Genomic DNA, 13,741 nt, shown 5'->3' on the forward strand with positions numbered 1-13,741 from the left:
CCCCCTCACACACACCACTTGCTCCAAGACAGAAGTGGCTAGGGGAGGCCAATTCAGAAACCTTTGTTGCAAAGGATAATGCGCCCTCACCTGTTACAATGTCTTCATTTGCTTGGCTAGGGAAACTGACCATTCTTGATGGCTCCTGGAGTCTTACCTGCTTTGTTTTTGATTGATCTCAGCTATCTGGGCAGCGTTGTTGTGACCAGGCCCTCTACAGCGCAATAGGTAAGGGTTGGATCCATGTCTGAAAGGGGGGGGGGCAGCAGGTGGGGCTTTTAATCACATCGTCCTTTAAAGGGGAATACATCCATCTTTATCTCACTAATGCCTTAAGAAATCCCCCAAAACAAGCATGCAGCTTTTTGTACCATTTTTTGTAGTTGCCCACTGTAGATCTGCAATCTGTAATGACCAGTCTGCTATGGTCAAAATAGATAAGTTACTCAGTTACAATTTTAGAGAGGAGAAGCATTGTGCAGGCAGCCAGAGTAAATACCCCTTAATAGGATTGCACAGGTCTAAGCTGAAATTGAGTTTTTGTTCGTTTGTATTAGCAGCTCATTCACGTATATACTTATAGTAGCAAACAAAATGCACCCCTTTGCTATAAATGCAATAAATCCTTTATTCTTTGTTAAAATAACAAAGACTTTCTTTCTAGATCAGTGAAGCATTAGGGTATGGTGATTGATTTATCCAGCTGAAAGGGTGAAAAAACATATTTCATTGCATACAGTTTGTTGATATTATTGCTTTAACTAGTTCTACTGTATGTATCCTGAACAAAAGGTGCTGAGAAGCCTTCATATTCGTTGTTCACAGGAGATTGTAGTACGCAGGTAATTCCTAAATAAACATGAAACCCCAAAAAAGACATTTCTTTTGAGAGTTCCAGTTGTTCAGAATCATGTTGCTCGGAGGTTAATGGGAGGCTGTTGGACTACACTAGATTTCTTTCTGTATACTGCAATAGTCATTCACATGCATTGCGATTCAAATAAAGTACGTGTTTTTCTCCTAGTCCTTGCAAGTATTCCCCTTTAAAGTCCTGTTTCATGTGCAAAATGCCATGCATGCCTTTGCTAAATATTGCTCTTCGATATCCCAAAAAAAAATGATCTCAGAATAAATTCTTGTTACATTTGTTGTCTGAGTGCTTTGATTTCTTTTCTGTGACTGTTCCCAAGTAGCCATTTTCCCTCCCGCCATCTCTCCCCCTGTCAGCATGGTGAAGCCCATTGTAGACAAGTATCCATGTCTATGAACACATACCAATAAAGCTTTGTTGCTCAGCTGTGTTTTCCACTTCTGCTAATGTCCTTTGATTTCTCTCTTCACAGCTACAGCAGCAGGGCAGCATCCTAAAATACTGTGTTATTATGCCTCGCGAAAGTTGTTTTTGCTCAATTCTGTGGACTAAAGTGCCTGACGTTGCACCTGGAATAAATACTTTCAGTCTAGTTGTGTACATACAAGCAGTCACTTCAACTGCAGCATCATTCCAAAGTCTCAGCCATATTAATGAAGGTTTTTGCATCCGCCAACCATTTGTACTTTTATTTGTGAAAGAAAAACTGTGCCACACAGCAGGAGTTTTCAACCTGAGGTAACCCAGCAGTTTGTTTATCCTTTCTCAAAGTGAATTAAAATGCCTCGTTCTAGTGCAGATACCTAAAGAGATCTCAGTTTGTACATTAAAATTTGTTGTTCAGTGGTTGTAATGAATGAATATTACCCAGGACCATCCTCTTTGGATCCACTAAGACGGTTTTAAGAAAAAAGCTCATTTAAACTGTAATCGTGTTAAGTATTTCCTAATCATAAGGCTGTTTCCCGCATTGAAAGTTGTGGTTTAATATTAAGTTACTGTATGTAGTATTATAAATAAATACACAATAATAAAGGAAAGATAAAAGTTACAGTAGCTCACAAGTTGTAAGTTGGCTATAACATGCAGACTGTCTTGCCTAGCTTTTACATCATTTGTACTATCCTGAGATGAGCTTTGGGTGTTTTCATACTGTCCTGAGCTGGATTGCAACGTCACAGGGGTGGACAAAGTAATGAAAATGTAGGTTAAGAATCTGCACTTGAACATGATGACAGGAAGGTTGTGTTCAGTGCCTTACAGCTCCTGTTTTTGTTGGGGTTTTTTTGTTGATGATTGTCCTGTAGCCAGGTTGTTATTACTTTGTTATCACTATTACATCTACCTTTTTACACGGGATGTTCTTTATACAGTAGCTGATTTTTGAAGATCCATCTTGAAGGGACTGGGTCTAGTTTCTCAGCCATCATAGGCATGAAGAGAGTACAGCTCTTCTCACGTTGTTATTCTGTTCTGTAAGCAAATGTTTAACTTTTATTTCTCCCTTTCATTTCCATTTTCTTTTTTAAACCAGCCATAATAGGGGAAGGTCATTTTGCTATGTGCCAGAATTCATTTACTCTGGAGTATTATTCTTTTTCTTTAAAAAAAAAACCCGGCTTGTTATTACTCAAGTCACAGCCCAGTGTTTGAAATTAAGATGTTTAGGAGGTCTCAGATATGTGGAAAATGTTTTTGCTGTTGTTTTAACACACTGACACAATGGTTGCTGTTGCCATTTTTTTTTAAAGTACTGACTTGGAATCGTTAGTGATAACTACAGTTATTTTGTAGGTTATGGGACGTGCCCTTAATGGGTATTCTGCCATCACAGGCGCGACGTACGACCTGGCAAACTGTGGTTCACTGACACTTTGTGAATAAGAGCGAGGGGTTTTAATCTTAATTGATCATAGAACCTAGTATAAAGGGGAGGCTTATTTTGCCTTTTCTTCCCAGGAAACGTTTAGGTGCGTCGAGTGCCCCTGCAGGGTCTGAGAGGTTTGAAGCACTGCGTTACCAACGGATTAAAAAACCCAAGGTGGCCGTCAACAACAACAACTCCAAATCTAGGAGAAAAACAGGTCAGTTCAGCTGCCGGCACGTGTTAGAAAACGATTTTCCACTTAAAAATGTTTTCCAGTGCAGATTTCTGTGTGGGGAAACTCTCCTTTCTTCTCTCATCTGGCTTACCTTCAGAAAGGGATCATAACAAAAATATTTATACAATAAACAAAATCATAAGTGGATTTATTATGTATCAAACAGAGGGTAGCACGGTGTAGCTGTGGTTAGAATGGACAGGCGCCCTGTGCAGGCTGTATCCTTCCTTGTGCCTGTTGCTTGCCGGGATATACTGTATATATAGTGTCTTGCCTTAGTGATCATTCACTGGTATGCTATGTGCCCTGAAGATATGGCTTTAATAAACAAAGCTTCAAGGTTTGACCGACCTTCTTAAATTTGAAAGGACATCCATCAAATCAACCCCAGATCACTTGGATAATTGAAATCTCATGAGTTTCAGTGATGCAACGTTAAGCCCTCTCATGAACTGACAACTGTTCTTAATTCCTGAGTCATGTGAAGGCTCTTCCAACTGCTTGTGGAGAACTGAATCAATTCCTTTTTTCCAGGCCAAAGTCAGATTGTATATATGCACCAGGTGATACTGACCTCCCACCACCATTCCACAGAGGTCTGAGAAGGTATTGTGTGTTAACTGTAGTAGTGCAGGAAGCTTGCTTGGAACAATCAACTCCATGGCTTTTTATCTCTTTAAAATCTTTATGTAACACCAAAGTTGTTCTGGACACTGCTTTAATAATTTTTACCCACACAATGTAAAAACATCAATGCTGAAAATTCAGAAGCATTCCCTTTAAGAATGACATGGTAATCCATTTCATACTCATTCTGTACTTACTGCCATCTAACTTTGTCATTAATTGGCCAAAACAGTCAACTCTGTAGCACCATCCTGTGTATTATAAGATATGATGTTAAATTAACTTCTACAAGAGTCTTCAGTGGTGGCCCATGGTTGACAGGACAAATGGTTTTGAAACTAGGTTCTTGAGACCAAAATCCTGTACCGAGAGCTCAGAAGATATCAGGAAGGGTACCTATTAGCTCTGCAGTACTGCAGGGGAGTAGCCTATGAATGGAAAACTAATCCCATCAGGACAATGAGATCAGTGGTAGGCTTATAACAAGGCAGTGGTGGAAGAAACTAAACAGTGTTTAGATTTAGAAAAAAAAGATAAAATGCTTCAAACCTGAAAGGAACCAACTGTAATCAACATTTTAGTTCCCATAAGGTTAGGGCAATAGGAATTCCAGCTAACTGTTCTCATTCAGGATGAAAAATAGGTTGAAACTGACTTGTATCGATGCACCATTGTCCACTCTGTCAGTGACCTAGAGGGAGACTGAAATTGTTCTTAGTAAGCAAAATTACTTCTGGTTTTCCCAAATCCATGGGAGGCCCTTAAATGTTCTCTTTGCCTACAGGGATGGCTACGTGGGACATTATTTTTTGACAAATAATTCTTCATATTTATTTAAAGTACAAAGAATAACACTCCCAACCCCACAAAAGTCTGTTACTCATCCTCCATCACCCTCAGTGGTGCCATCCTCCAAAGTTCCACTTAAGGACCCCTACAGCCTAAAAATACAGCCTTACAGTTACAGCTACAGCCCCTGTTTAGCAAAACGGTCTCTGCATCAGCTGTAACACTCCAGCAGCTCAGAGCTCCACAAACCGTTCATACTGTAATATCAAGATAGGCCGGGACCAGGAATTTTGACGCAGCACCAGCTACTTTTTAGCCAGACCAGCCAGCTCAATCTGTTCTGGTGCTACGAGAGGCTGAAATCAGAGTTTTCTAACTCTGGTATCATCTAACACTGGTATCAAGTAAAAGCAGAAAAGATCGCTATTTAAAATCATGGACAGGCAAAAGAAACTTGCTTCTAGAATATGTAATAATATCTTGTGAAAGGGTAAATGTTATGCCACTGGGCACGTCATACACAGGGGACGGGAGGCTGGCTCTCTATGACATGGGCTGTGAGGGGTCACGGTTTTGAAGGGTGTTGAAGTGGACAGAAGGAGGAGACACTTGAGGGTTTTCCCCCAAGCCAATCATATACGATCATTCAGGTTGGGGGTGCAGCCCTGAGAATCTGTGCTCCCGACTTGTTTTTTTGGAACATGCCATTTTTGCCCTTCCCCCCTCCCCCCCAGGTGTACTTGCCTCTCAGACCCAGCAGCCCCGTGCCTCTCAGGTACTCCAGCCCGAAGAAGCTCTCTACCTCCGTAAGAAGAAGAGGCGGCCGGCCAGGCAGGACCCCTATGCCCGCTTCTCCGCCCTGCTGTACCGGCGCCCGGCTCGAGAGGACCAGAAAGCCATTCTGGCCAGCATGGACACAGCCGATCCTGACCACTCCACACTCCTCTAAAGACCAGTCTCCTTCCTTCCTCGACCCTACATCTGCCAGCTCCTTGCCAAGACCAACGGTTTACCTTTCTTTCTTTTTTTTTTGGAGGGGGGGGGGAGTTGTTTGTTTGTTTTAGTCATTTATAAAGGACCAATTCCCAAAGGTTTTACTCCAGTGCAAAGGCCTTATGAACACACACGCGATTTAGTTGTTTTTAAGTGGTAAGAAATGGCACAAACAGCATATGTCTGCTCTAACTCCTGCTAAAAATGAACCAGAATGAAAAGAAACTAGCATCAATTTCCAGACTAGAATTTTGAATGAAGGGGCCATCTTTTTTGCATTGAATTTTTTAAAAACGTTTCCTTTATTTATATATTACAGTATTATTCCCAATTGGACTTTTTCTAATAGACACAGTAGCCTTTTTCCATTGTTTTAATTTGTTTAGAATATCTCAAAATGTTTCCACATTGTAAAGCTTTTGAACGTTACAATGTATGTCTCCTCAGTTGGTTCTTACCTCCTACATACTTTCAGACGTTGTTTTGAAATCCCTCCCTTTTGTAAGAGAAAGAGATAACTAAATGCTTTGGAAAAGTAGGTTTTAAAAGGTAACAGATATTTATAGTTCTTCTCACCAATTTTTATAGTTCATATTTAAATTTAAATTATGTTCTGAAAGAACTACCATTTACATTTCCTAACACAAACATTCTATTTAATTTAGCTTCTAACTAAATCATTTAATACCTAAAAAACAGCCCTAGTGGAGATTTTGTGCTTACAGTAAATACAATTTAAAACCATTTTCAGGAGCAACTACTACACACTGAGGTTATGTAGAGCTGTGAGAGTGTAATTAAATACTTCAATCAGAACGTTTCAGAATTAGTGGTGGCCTTCATTTACATTTTGAGAAGGCAGATAATGAATTCATCTTTATTGAAATTGCATTGCAGATTCATTATTTTCAATCAAAAGGAAGCTTTTTATCGATGCAAAGCACAATGGGAGTCAAAACACATTTTGACAAATGAAAAAAGAATTCTGCTGTCTGCCGCTATTTTAAAAAAGTAAAACATTGACTTTAATCTTGAGCATAAAGTCTATAGAAACTGTAACTGCAGTCCAAAAAATCTATTTTGGATCCCTATTTGCTCCTTGGTTTTCAGATCTTCAATCTTTGAACTATTGCTGCTTTGCACTGGAGCAAAATCTTGGTGTCTCCGCCCTGTTGGGCTCTTTTGATAAAAGCATTGGTGTGACGTTATGTTGCCTCTTTTGTTAGCACACTTGTGCTTTGTTAGGAAGGTCCACAACCCTGTATGGAAAAAAGTACTATAGTAATGCCAAAAATACTACAGCTCCCTTAAAGGAAATAAAACAACACAAGTACTGTACTGTGAGGAGGATAGGATTTTGTGCCATAGTATACTATAGTATTTTTTATGAATATGGGAGAGCTCTATTTTAAGTCAAGTACACTATAAATATACAGTCTGGACACCTTCTGGCATGTCTTGATTTAAACGAGAGCTCAGTGCTGTTTGCCTCCTTAATCTTCCTCAGTTGATTTCTTCCTTAGAGCAACTAAATGAACAGTCTTCAATAGCAGCCTTTGTAGCCTGGTGCTCCTATTTATCATCTTGTTCAGTTGATCATGTTTGTCAATATAACTGCCTAGACCATATCAGAGGTTCAAGACAACACAGATGTCCACTCTTGGCAGTTACAACCTTACATCTGTATAAGCCTCCAAAGCATTCATGTAGGGAATGCTTGTTTTTTTTTTTACTGGCGCCTTTCTAGACTAGCTGGCCTCCATTTTCTGGAGAATATTTAGTGGGTTTGGCTGTTCTCGACATCAGACGGTGCTTTTTGAGAATTTGTTTATGAAGATATGTATGTTCCCAGCAGAATTTACATATCCAGTACAAACAGTGTGTCAGACATGTCAAGAGAGTTTGGTTTCAAGGCAGCAGGGTGTCCTGTTGGCCAGTGTGGTTGTTCCATTCACCCACAGGATCAGACGGGATTTTTGAACCCCTGAGAAATACCAAATGAAAGTAGGATTTAAAAAGTATGTAAGTGCTTTATAGACCAGTCTTCTTTTTCTAGCTTAATGAATGTTCTTGAGACAAGTGTTCAGAAAACAGAGATTTGATTGGATCCGCATCGCACTGAAAGCTTTTCAAGTAGATTTTCTCAATTCTTTTTTAATCAAATCTTTTTTCGTTTTGCATTTATGTACATACACTTCAGGTTGAATGGTTTACTTGATTGATCCCACTGCAGCTGATCAAATGACTGCCATAGCCTAACCTGTCTTTTGCAGTGCATGTATGTGTGAGACTCACATTTCATCAGAGATGGCATGAATAATGTTCACTTACTGGACCTAGTGCTACTGCTTTAATTAAGGCAGGGCACCTCCAGAAGCCTGATGCATCTTAATTTTTTTAATTTACTTACATAGTTTAGCAATTAGCATAGTTGTAACCAGTGGAAAATCACAACATTATTTTTGACAGTGACTGCTTGTGAAGCTAATCTGTTGCCTGTAATCAGGGCATGCCTTATTTGTGAATTGAACAACATCTCACACTCTTGTTATTAAGATAATAAGCAGGGCTTTTCGTTTCCCTGTTCCACATTAAGGTCTCAAGCACTTGAACAATTCATGTGTTCATTCAATATCTTCACTGGGTCTCACACAATTAATGCTTTAAACAGTGGACATAATTCAAGGTGTGTGACCTGCAACCTCTGAGACCTCTGCAACCTCTGAGAAACAGATAAAGTGACTGTCAGCTTGGGGACAGAGAAAGCTGAAAGCAACTGCTTTCAAGGGATCAATTTCGCTTTGCTTGTTTGATTTCTGGTCCACAGGGTACACTGTACACACTTACGATAGCAACAAGTCCATTAACAGAACTCGCTTTTATTTAGACTTGCATTTGGGCTTGGCCTGCTAGTTTTCTTGAAAATATACTCTCCTTCAGCAAAGGTGAACCAAATGCCAAGTGGTCATTTTGACCAGTTAAGTCTCCAAATTAAGGTCTAACAAACAACTCTCAAAGCAGAGGATCCTGTGAGTCACAAACATAAGTGCAGACATCCTCTGCTCAAGAGTATTGCACAGACCGTCTTTTCATAATCAACTTCAGAAATAATCAACTTCACTATACATTGTATATATGAAATGTTTTTGTGTGGACAATGACGGACTATCAAAGTTTTTGAAAGGTTCAGTGTAAAAAGAAAATTATTTCCCCTCCCCACTCTAACATACTTTATTATTTAAGGATATTCTCAGAAGTAAATACCTGAGCATTTATTTGCAACTGGCTCTAGGTGGCGGGCGTAAATGTTTTGTAGGAGTAGGGATCATTATCTGGTTCTGAAGAACAAGACACAGTTCACAAATCAAAATGTAGCTTTATATAGACCTTTTCAATTTCTGAATAGAAATTTTAGTCTCAAAGAGAATATGTTGGCTTTTTGTGGAGGTTTTTGCTTTGATTTTGTTGATTGCTGTTTTCCTTTGCAATACTGTTAATAGTGGGGACAAGAATCTTAAGAGAGTTGTGGGGTGCAGAGTCGGAGGTTAGGAAATGTGATTTCTCTTTGAATTTCAAGTATGAGGACGGACTTCACCAAGTCAAATTGATTGAGCTCAAAAGGTACGGTAGATCCAGACCTCTTCCTTTTGTTACACTAGACCTCACAGCTGTTTGAATGGGGAGGCTCGTTAAAGTTTCAACACAAATATTTGCTAAAGTATTCTGAGTTGACAAAATTTTGCTCAGCTGTTGGCAAAGCTAGAATCCTTTGGGGTGCTGTCCAAACTGTGGAAAATGATGAAAGTTCTGCAGTTTCAAAGGGGTATTTCTAATGCAGAATTCTGTTTACAACAATAGATTTTTGTACTTTTTGTATTTAATTTTAAGCTGTATACAATTTCTCATTCAGAAGGCATACTACCTGTGCATTAGTTTTCTACAGCTTATTGATAATTCCTGTGTGGTAGACAGAATCAAAATAAACTCAGAGCATATTAGGAAATAAGAAGAAACTATCTGTTGAAGACAGTAGACACTGATGTACAGTACATGGAAAACCTTTTCTGTTGTACAAGTAAACATCTTTCAAAAAGTTTCCAAAATCAAACACTCACCAGTACCAGTGCTCTGATATTTACTCAATAAACCCACATAGGCGTTACTGTTATGCTGCAGATAAATGTTTGCTACTTGTAAGTGGAATAAAACAAGTGTTTGGTTTTTTCTGTACATGCATAGACAAAGTAGTAGTGGTGTACTTCTGATAGAATACTACTGTATTTGCAACAAATTCAAGTGTGTGTGAAGTACACTAGTCTAATATAATTGGTGTATTGACCAGAATGTTCATGATGTACGCATTTACCATTTTTTATACGCAGTTATTAATGCAGCTTTTGGCTGGTAATATCGGAAACAGATTCTCTTTAGCTGCAATACTGCGTGCATATGAAATACCCTGTAAATGCTGTTAATATTCTTATTGTTGAACATTGGGGTATACATTTCACCTAGGAAACATTATTTTTCGTAATATAGTAGCTTAAAATAAGATCCCGCAAGGAGCATTGATGTGCATGGGTTTCGAGTATTCACAGTTAATCTCTTTTTTTGTATGTATACAAGACAACTGAAAATACCATAATTCTGGTACCAGACATTTTGGTGCACTAGATTTCTTTTTAAAATGTATTCTTTTCTTATTTTAGCCATAATATTCAGTGTAGTTTCACGTTCAAAAATCAAATAGATGGTATTTGCCTTGGCCTAAAAGGATATCTTCATTTTTTTTCTTTTTATTGGGTATAACAACATTTTAAACTGAAGCATATACAGTAGAACTTGGCTCTGTGTTTTCTTACATGTGCATACAGTATTTGCACTTTCCTCATTTCCTTAGTCCTTCAGAACAAATTTGAAAGATTCCTGTTTTATTAAACAAATTCCTGATTTATTTTTGTCCTTGTCTGACATCAGTGTCATGACATTTTTTTTTACAAATCTTGTACACTTTGAAACGAATAATCTTGCCTTTTTAAGGGTGTCTGTTTTTTTTATTAAGAGCGAACAGGTGTTTAGCAGGGACAGAGTCTACATTGGTTATAGCAGGGAATATGATTCTGGCAGAAATACCGATTTTGATTTGCATTGTGAATGGTCTTTAGTATAAGTTTCATATCCAATCCTAAACTGTCTCCTTCAAGTATGATTTTGCAATATATTTTAATGAATGTATATACAGTATATAATTTTGGATTAATTAATAGATGCTAGATAGATATTAATAATGCTAGATTAATTCATATCAATTAAGACTGTGAGCTTTTGTAATTTTTCAGCATGTTTTTGTGCATCTATAAATTTCATATTTATGTCTTGGTTTTTGATTTCAAACATTCATGTATGATGGAAACGCTCAGAAAATTATGGCTAAAATTGCTTTCCTACTGTATATAAAGAATGCCCCCTGTAATGCACACTACCTGAGGACAGAAAGAGATGAAAGAATTAACTCATTTACTCTTTTGTTCCCAGTGCAGTCCAGTAATAAGTTATTTCACTGAATAGTATTGAAGGAAGCTCCAGCAGCATTTACCATATGTTGTAGACCTAAGTAGCTGTCAGTTCTCAGAGAGCTGATTCATTGTCTTAATACTGTTCTAAAAGAATGAATGGATTACTCACTACACCAGCTGTTCTGAATGAAGATAATCACAGAAGGGGGAGAGAGAAATAAATCTTTCAATATTGACAATTTTTCAATCTTTAACTATCAAAAGAAATGCATTTTTAAAAACGGGCAGTACAGCCACATCTGTCAGTCTCTACCACTTTATTTTCATATTTTCACATGTGAAAAATACCATATAATGAGAGACAAATGAGAAGTTTATCTTATTCCCAGGTTTAGCGAATAGATGTTTGGAAACGTAAAAATTCTGTCTAAAACTCTTAACCTTTTTCGATGATTTGGGCTTCAAATTACAAGTAGAATCTTTTCTCTAAAAACTCTGCCTTTTCCTCTATATACTCTATGCTTTTCTGAGGTTTTATAAGCTATGGCAGCACCAAAGATCAAAACTCTTGTTCCCCTATATTATTTGGACAGACCTTTGGCTTTGTCAAGTAAAAAATTACTGATGACATTTTAGGTAAGTTTATTTGGAGAGTCAAATCTAGGTAAACTGGTAGGATTGCTTTGTTTACCTGTTAATATCTAATTGGCAGAAAGTCCTGCTGTGTACATTACCATATTGTACATATTTCTAATCCCTCCCCTATACTGTTCACAAGTGGTTAAGGTTTGGAGTAGAAAATCATAGATATGTATGGAAGTTTAAGGAGTGGGTTTTTTTTTTTCATTTTTGCAATCGTAGTCTCTGCACTGACTGTTGCAGCAGTTTCTAAAGGGCTATCTAGGGCTGGATTGTTTTATAAGATATGTTAGTGAATACTGTGTTGGTTGATGACCGAAAAGCAATATCTATTGCAAATTACAACTGAAATTTTTTAAACGTATTTGATTTACTGAAACATATTTAGATATGTCAAGGTACCTAGGGTACCTACAAAAAAAAAAGCTTAATTTGTTGCTGTTCTCCCCTTATTTTTAAAAAAAGTTAGCTGTTGAAATTTAGTATGGATCAGAATATGAAATAGAATATTTATATGTACAGACTGAATTGTTTAAAGGGATTTTACTGCATGTTAAGAAAGAGATTAAGAATATATATATATAAATATACAAAATAATATATAAAGACAACACAAGAGTGAAATATAATGGTGAAATGTAGTGCAGAGTGTGAAGGACGGTGTATTGAAGTATAATGTACATATTGTATAGCTGAAAGATTTTCTATGCATGGTTATTGCTTTAGAATATTTGTAAAGAAAGAGGAAATGAAAAGATAAAGATATAGGAAATAGCTTAGGTATGCTAAAAGAGATTAAATGCTTGGAGAAAAAAAATGATAATACAGTTACCCACTTCTTCAGATTTGTTAGGATGTTTTGGGGTAACAAGCTTACTTTTTTTTCCAAAGGGTGCTAAGGGAAGACGAAACTCAAAGAGCATGTAAGAGGAACAGGTTGGGAAGCAATGTTGACTTTGAGCCTAACTTTGTCAAGTCTTCCACTTCAGAGCTGAGAAATACATAGCAGATTAGCTTCAGTGCATTAATGAAGAAAGCATAAAAGCACCCTACTTTATTAGGCATGTGCAATGCAGTTATTTATTTTAGTTTTTAGCGAAATTGTTTGATTCATTGCATGGCAAAAGGCAGAGTGAATACTTTACCATTTTAATTGTGATGATATTAAAGGAAGCAAGTCTACATTTTTTGTCCACAGCGACATGGCAACATGAGTTGAGTCTGAGGGTATGAAAGCACTCTTAATTCAAGTAGTTTCCATCTTCAGTGCAGGGTAGACCATGACAAATGGTTTGAATTGATTTCTAATTTAATGTTTCTCCTACGGTGATATATGTAAAATGGATATAAATAAAATTCTTCATTTTCTTTTTTTATTGTACTCACATTACTGTTTCTAGGTTTCACTTAATATTAAGTGGGATCTGCATATTACAGTATATAAAATATGTTTCAGAGAAGAAGTAGGCATTTCACTTTGACCTTCTAATTACTGATTTAACCTTAGACATTTTCTCATTTATTTTAGGTCTTGTAAACTATAAAAACCAAGGTGGCAACAGTGGAAAAAAATAGAAAAAACTAGGCGTCTGTATGTCTGTGTGGTAGATATTGTGGTTTCAGCATCACTTGTGAAAGCACAGTAATTTGGTGATCTCATAAACAGGCTCCAACAGCTGAAAATGGGTCAAGATGAACAATTCTTGAGGCTGGTGATGTATGAGTTTAGCCAGTTGCTCTTGGAAAGCACTGATAATGAAGCTCAATGAGATACAAAAAAATGTTTATTCGTGCAAACCATTTACATTGTGTTAGTGACCTGAGAATTAAAATCACACAGGGCAAATGTGTGTTTTTATAAAGACTCCATTGTTATACTGATAACACTTCCCTAGGTTGTAACTGTGACTTGTAATTAGCAAGCCCTAAGTGGAACTCAACTTAAATGCTGCCTAAGCAGTTATGGCTCAAGCTTGTAGAAAGTCTTGTAATTGGTGTTTGGTGTTTCTCAAAAAATATTTTTGTACAATTGTTAAATTCAGACAGTAACTGCTGCTATAGCCACGGAAGAATAATTATAAAAAAAAAGTTTATATGCAGTAGAATATTCTATTTATCTGGTGTGTTGAGATATATGCTGTTTATATATAGCACCTGATTTTTATATATATATATTTTTAGCTGTTTGGTTTTTGTGGCGTTAA

The 13,741-nt window shown here is 37.2% G+C and overlaps 1 protein-coding gene and 1 long non-coding RNA gene across 8 annotated transcripts in view; one reads left to right on the forward strand and one right to left on the reverse strand.

The window, feature by feature from the left end:
- igsf9bb (immunoglobulin superfamily, member 9Bb) overlaps positions 1-9,367 on the forward strand; it is a 160,663-nt gene extending 151,296 nt beyond the window's left edge. For 4 of the 6 annotated variants that reach the window (XM_088620172.1, XM_088620174.1, XM_088620173.1 and 1 more), the window contains 2 exons: positions 2,831-2,955; positions 5,124-9,367. In XM_088620172.1, coding sequence (XP_088476298.1) covers positions 2,831-2,955; positions 5,124-5,338 — 340 coding nt within the window. In that variant the 3' untranslated portion in view covers positions 5,339-9,367. Of the gene's footprint in view, positions 1-182; positions 229-2,830; positions 2,956-3,507; positions 3,580-5,123 lie in introns of those variants that run through there. The other 2 variants (XM_088620176.1, XM_088620177.1) reach the window with 2 other exon arrangements.
- LOC148641048 (uncharacterized) overlaps positions 1-13,741 on the reverse strand; it is a 637,701-nt gene that overhangs the window by 365,037 nt on the left and 258,923 nt on the right. The window lies entirely within an intron of this gene.

This window comes from Lepisosteus platostomus, chromosome 25, assembly GCF_059453375.1.
Source record: "Lepisosteus platostomus isolate fLepPlt1 chromosome 25, fLepPlt1.hap1, whole genome shotgun sequence".
Taxonomy (NCBI): domain Eukaryota; kingdom Metazoa; phylum Chordata; class Actinopteri; order Semionotiformes; family Lepisosteidae; genus Lepisosteus; species Lepisosteus platostomus.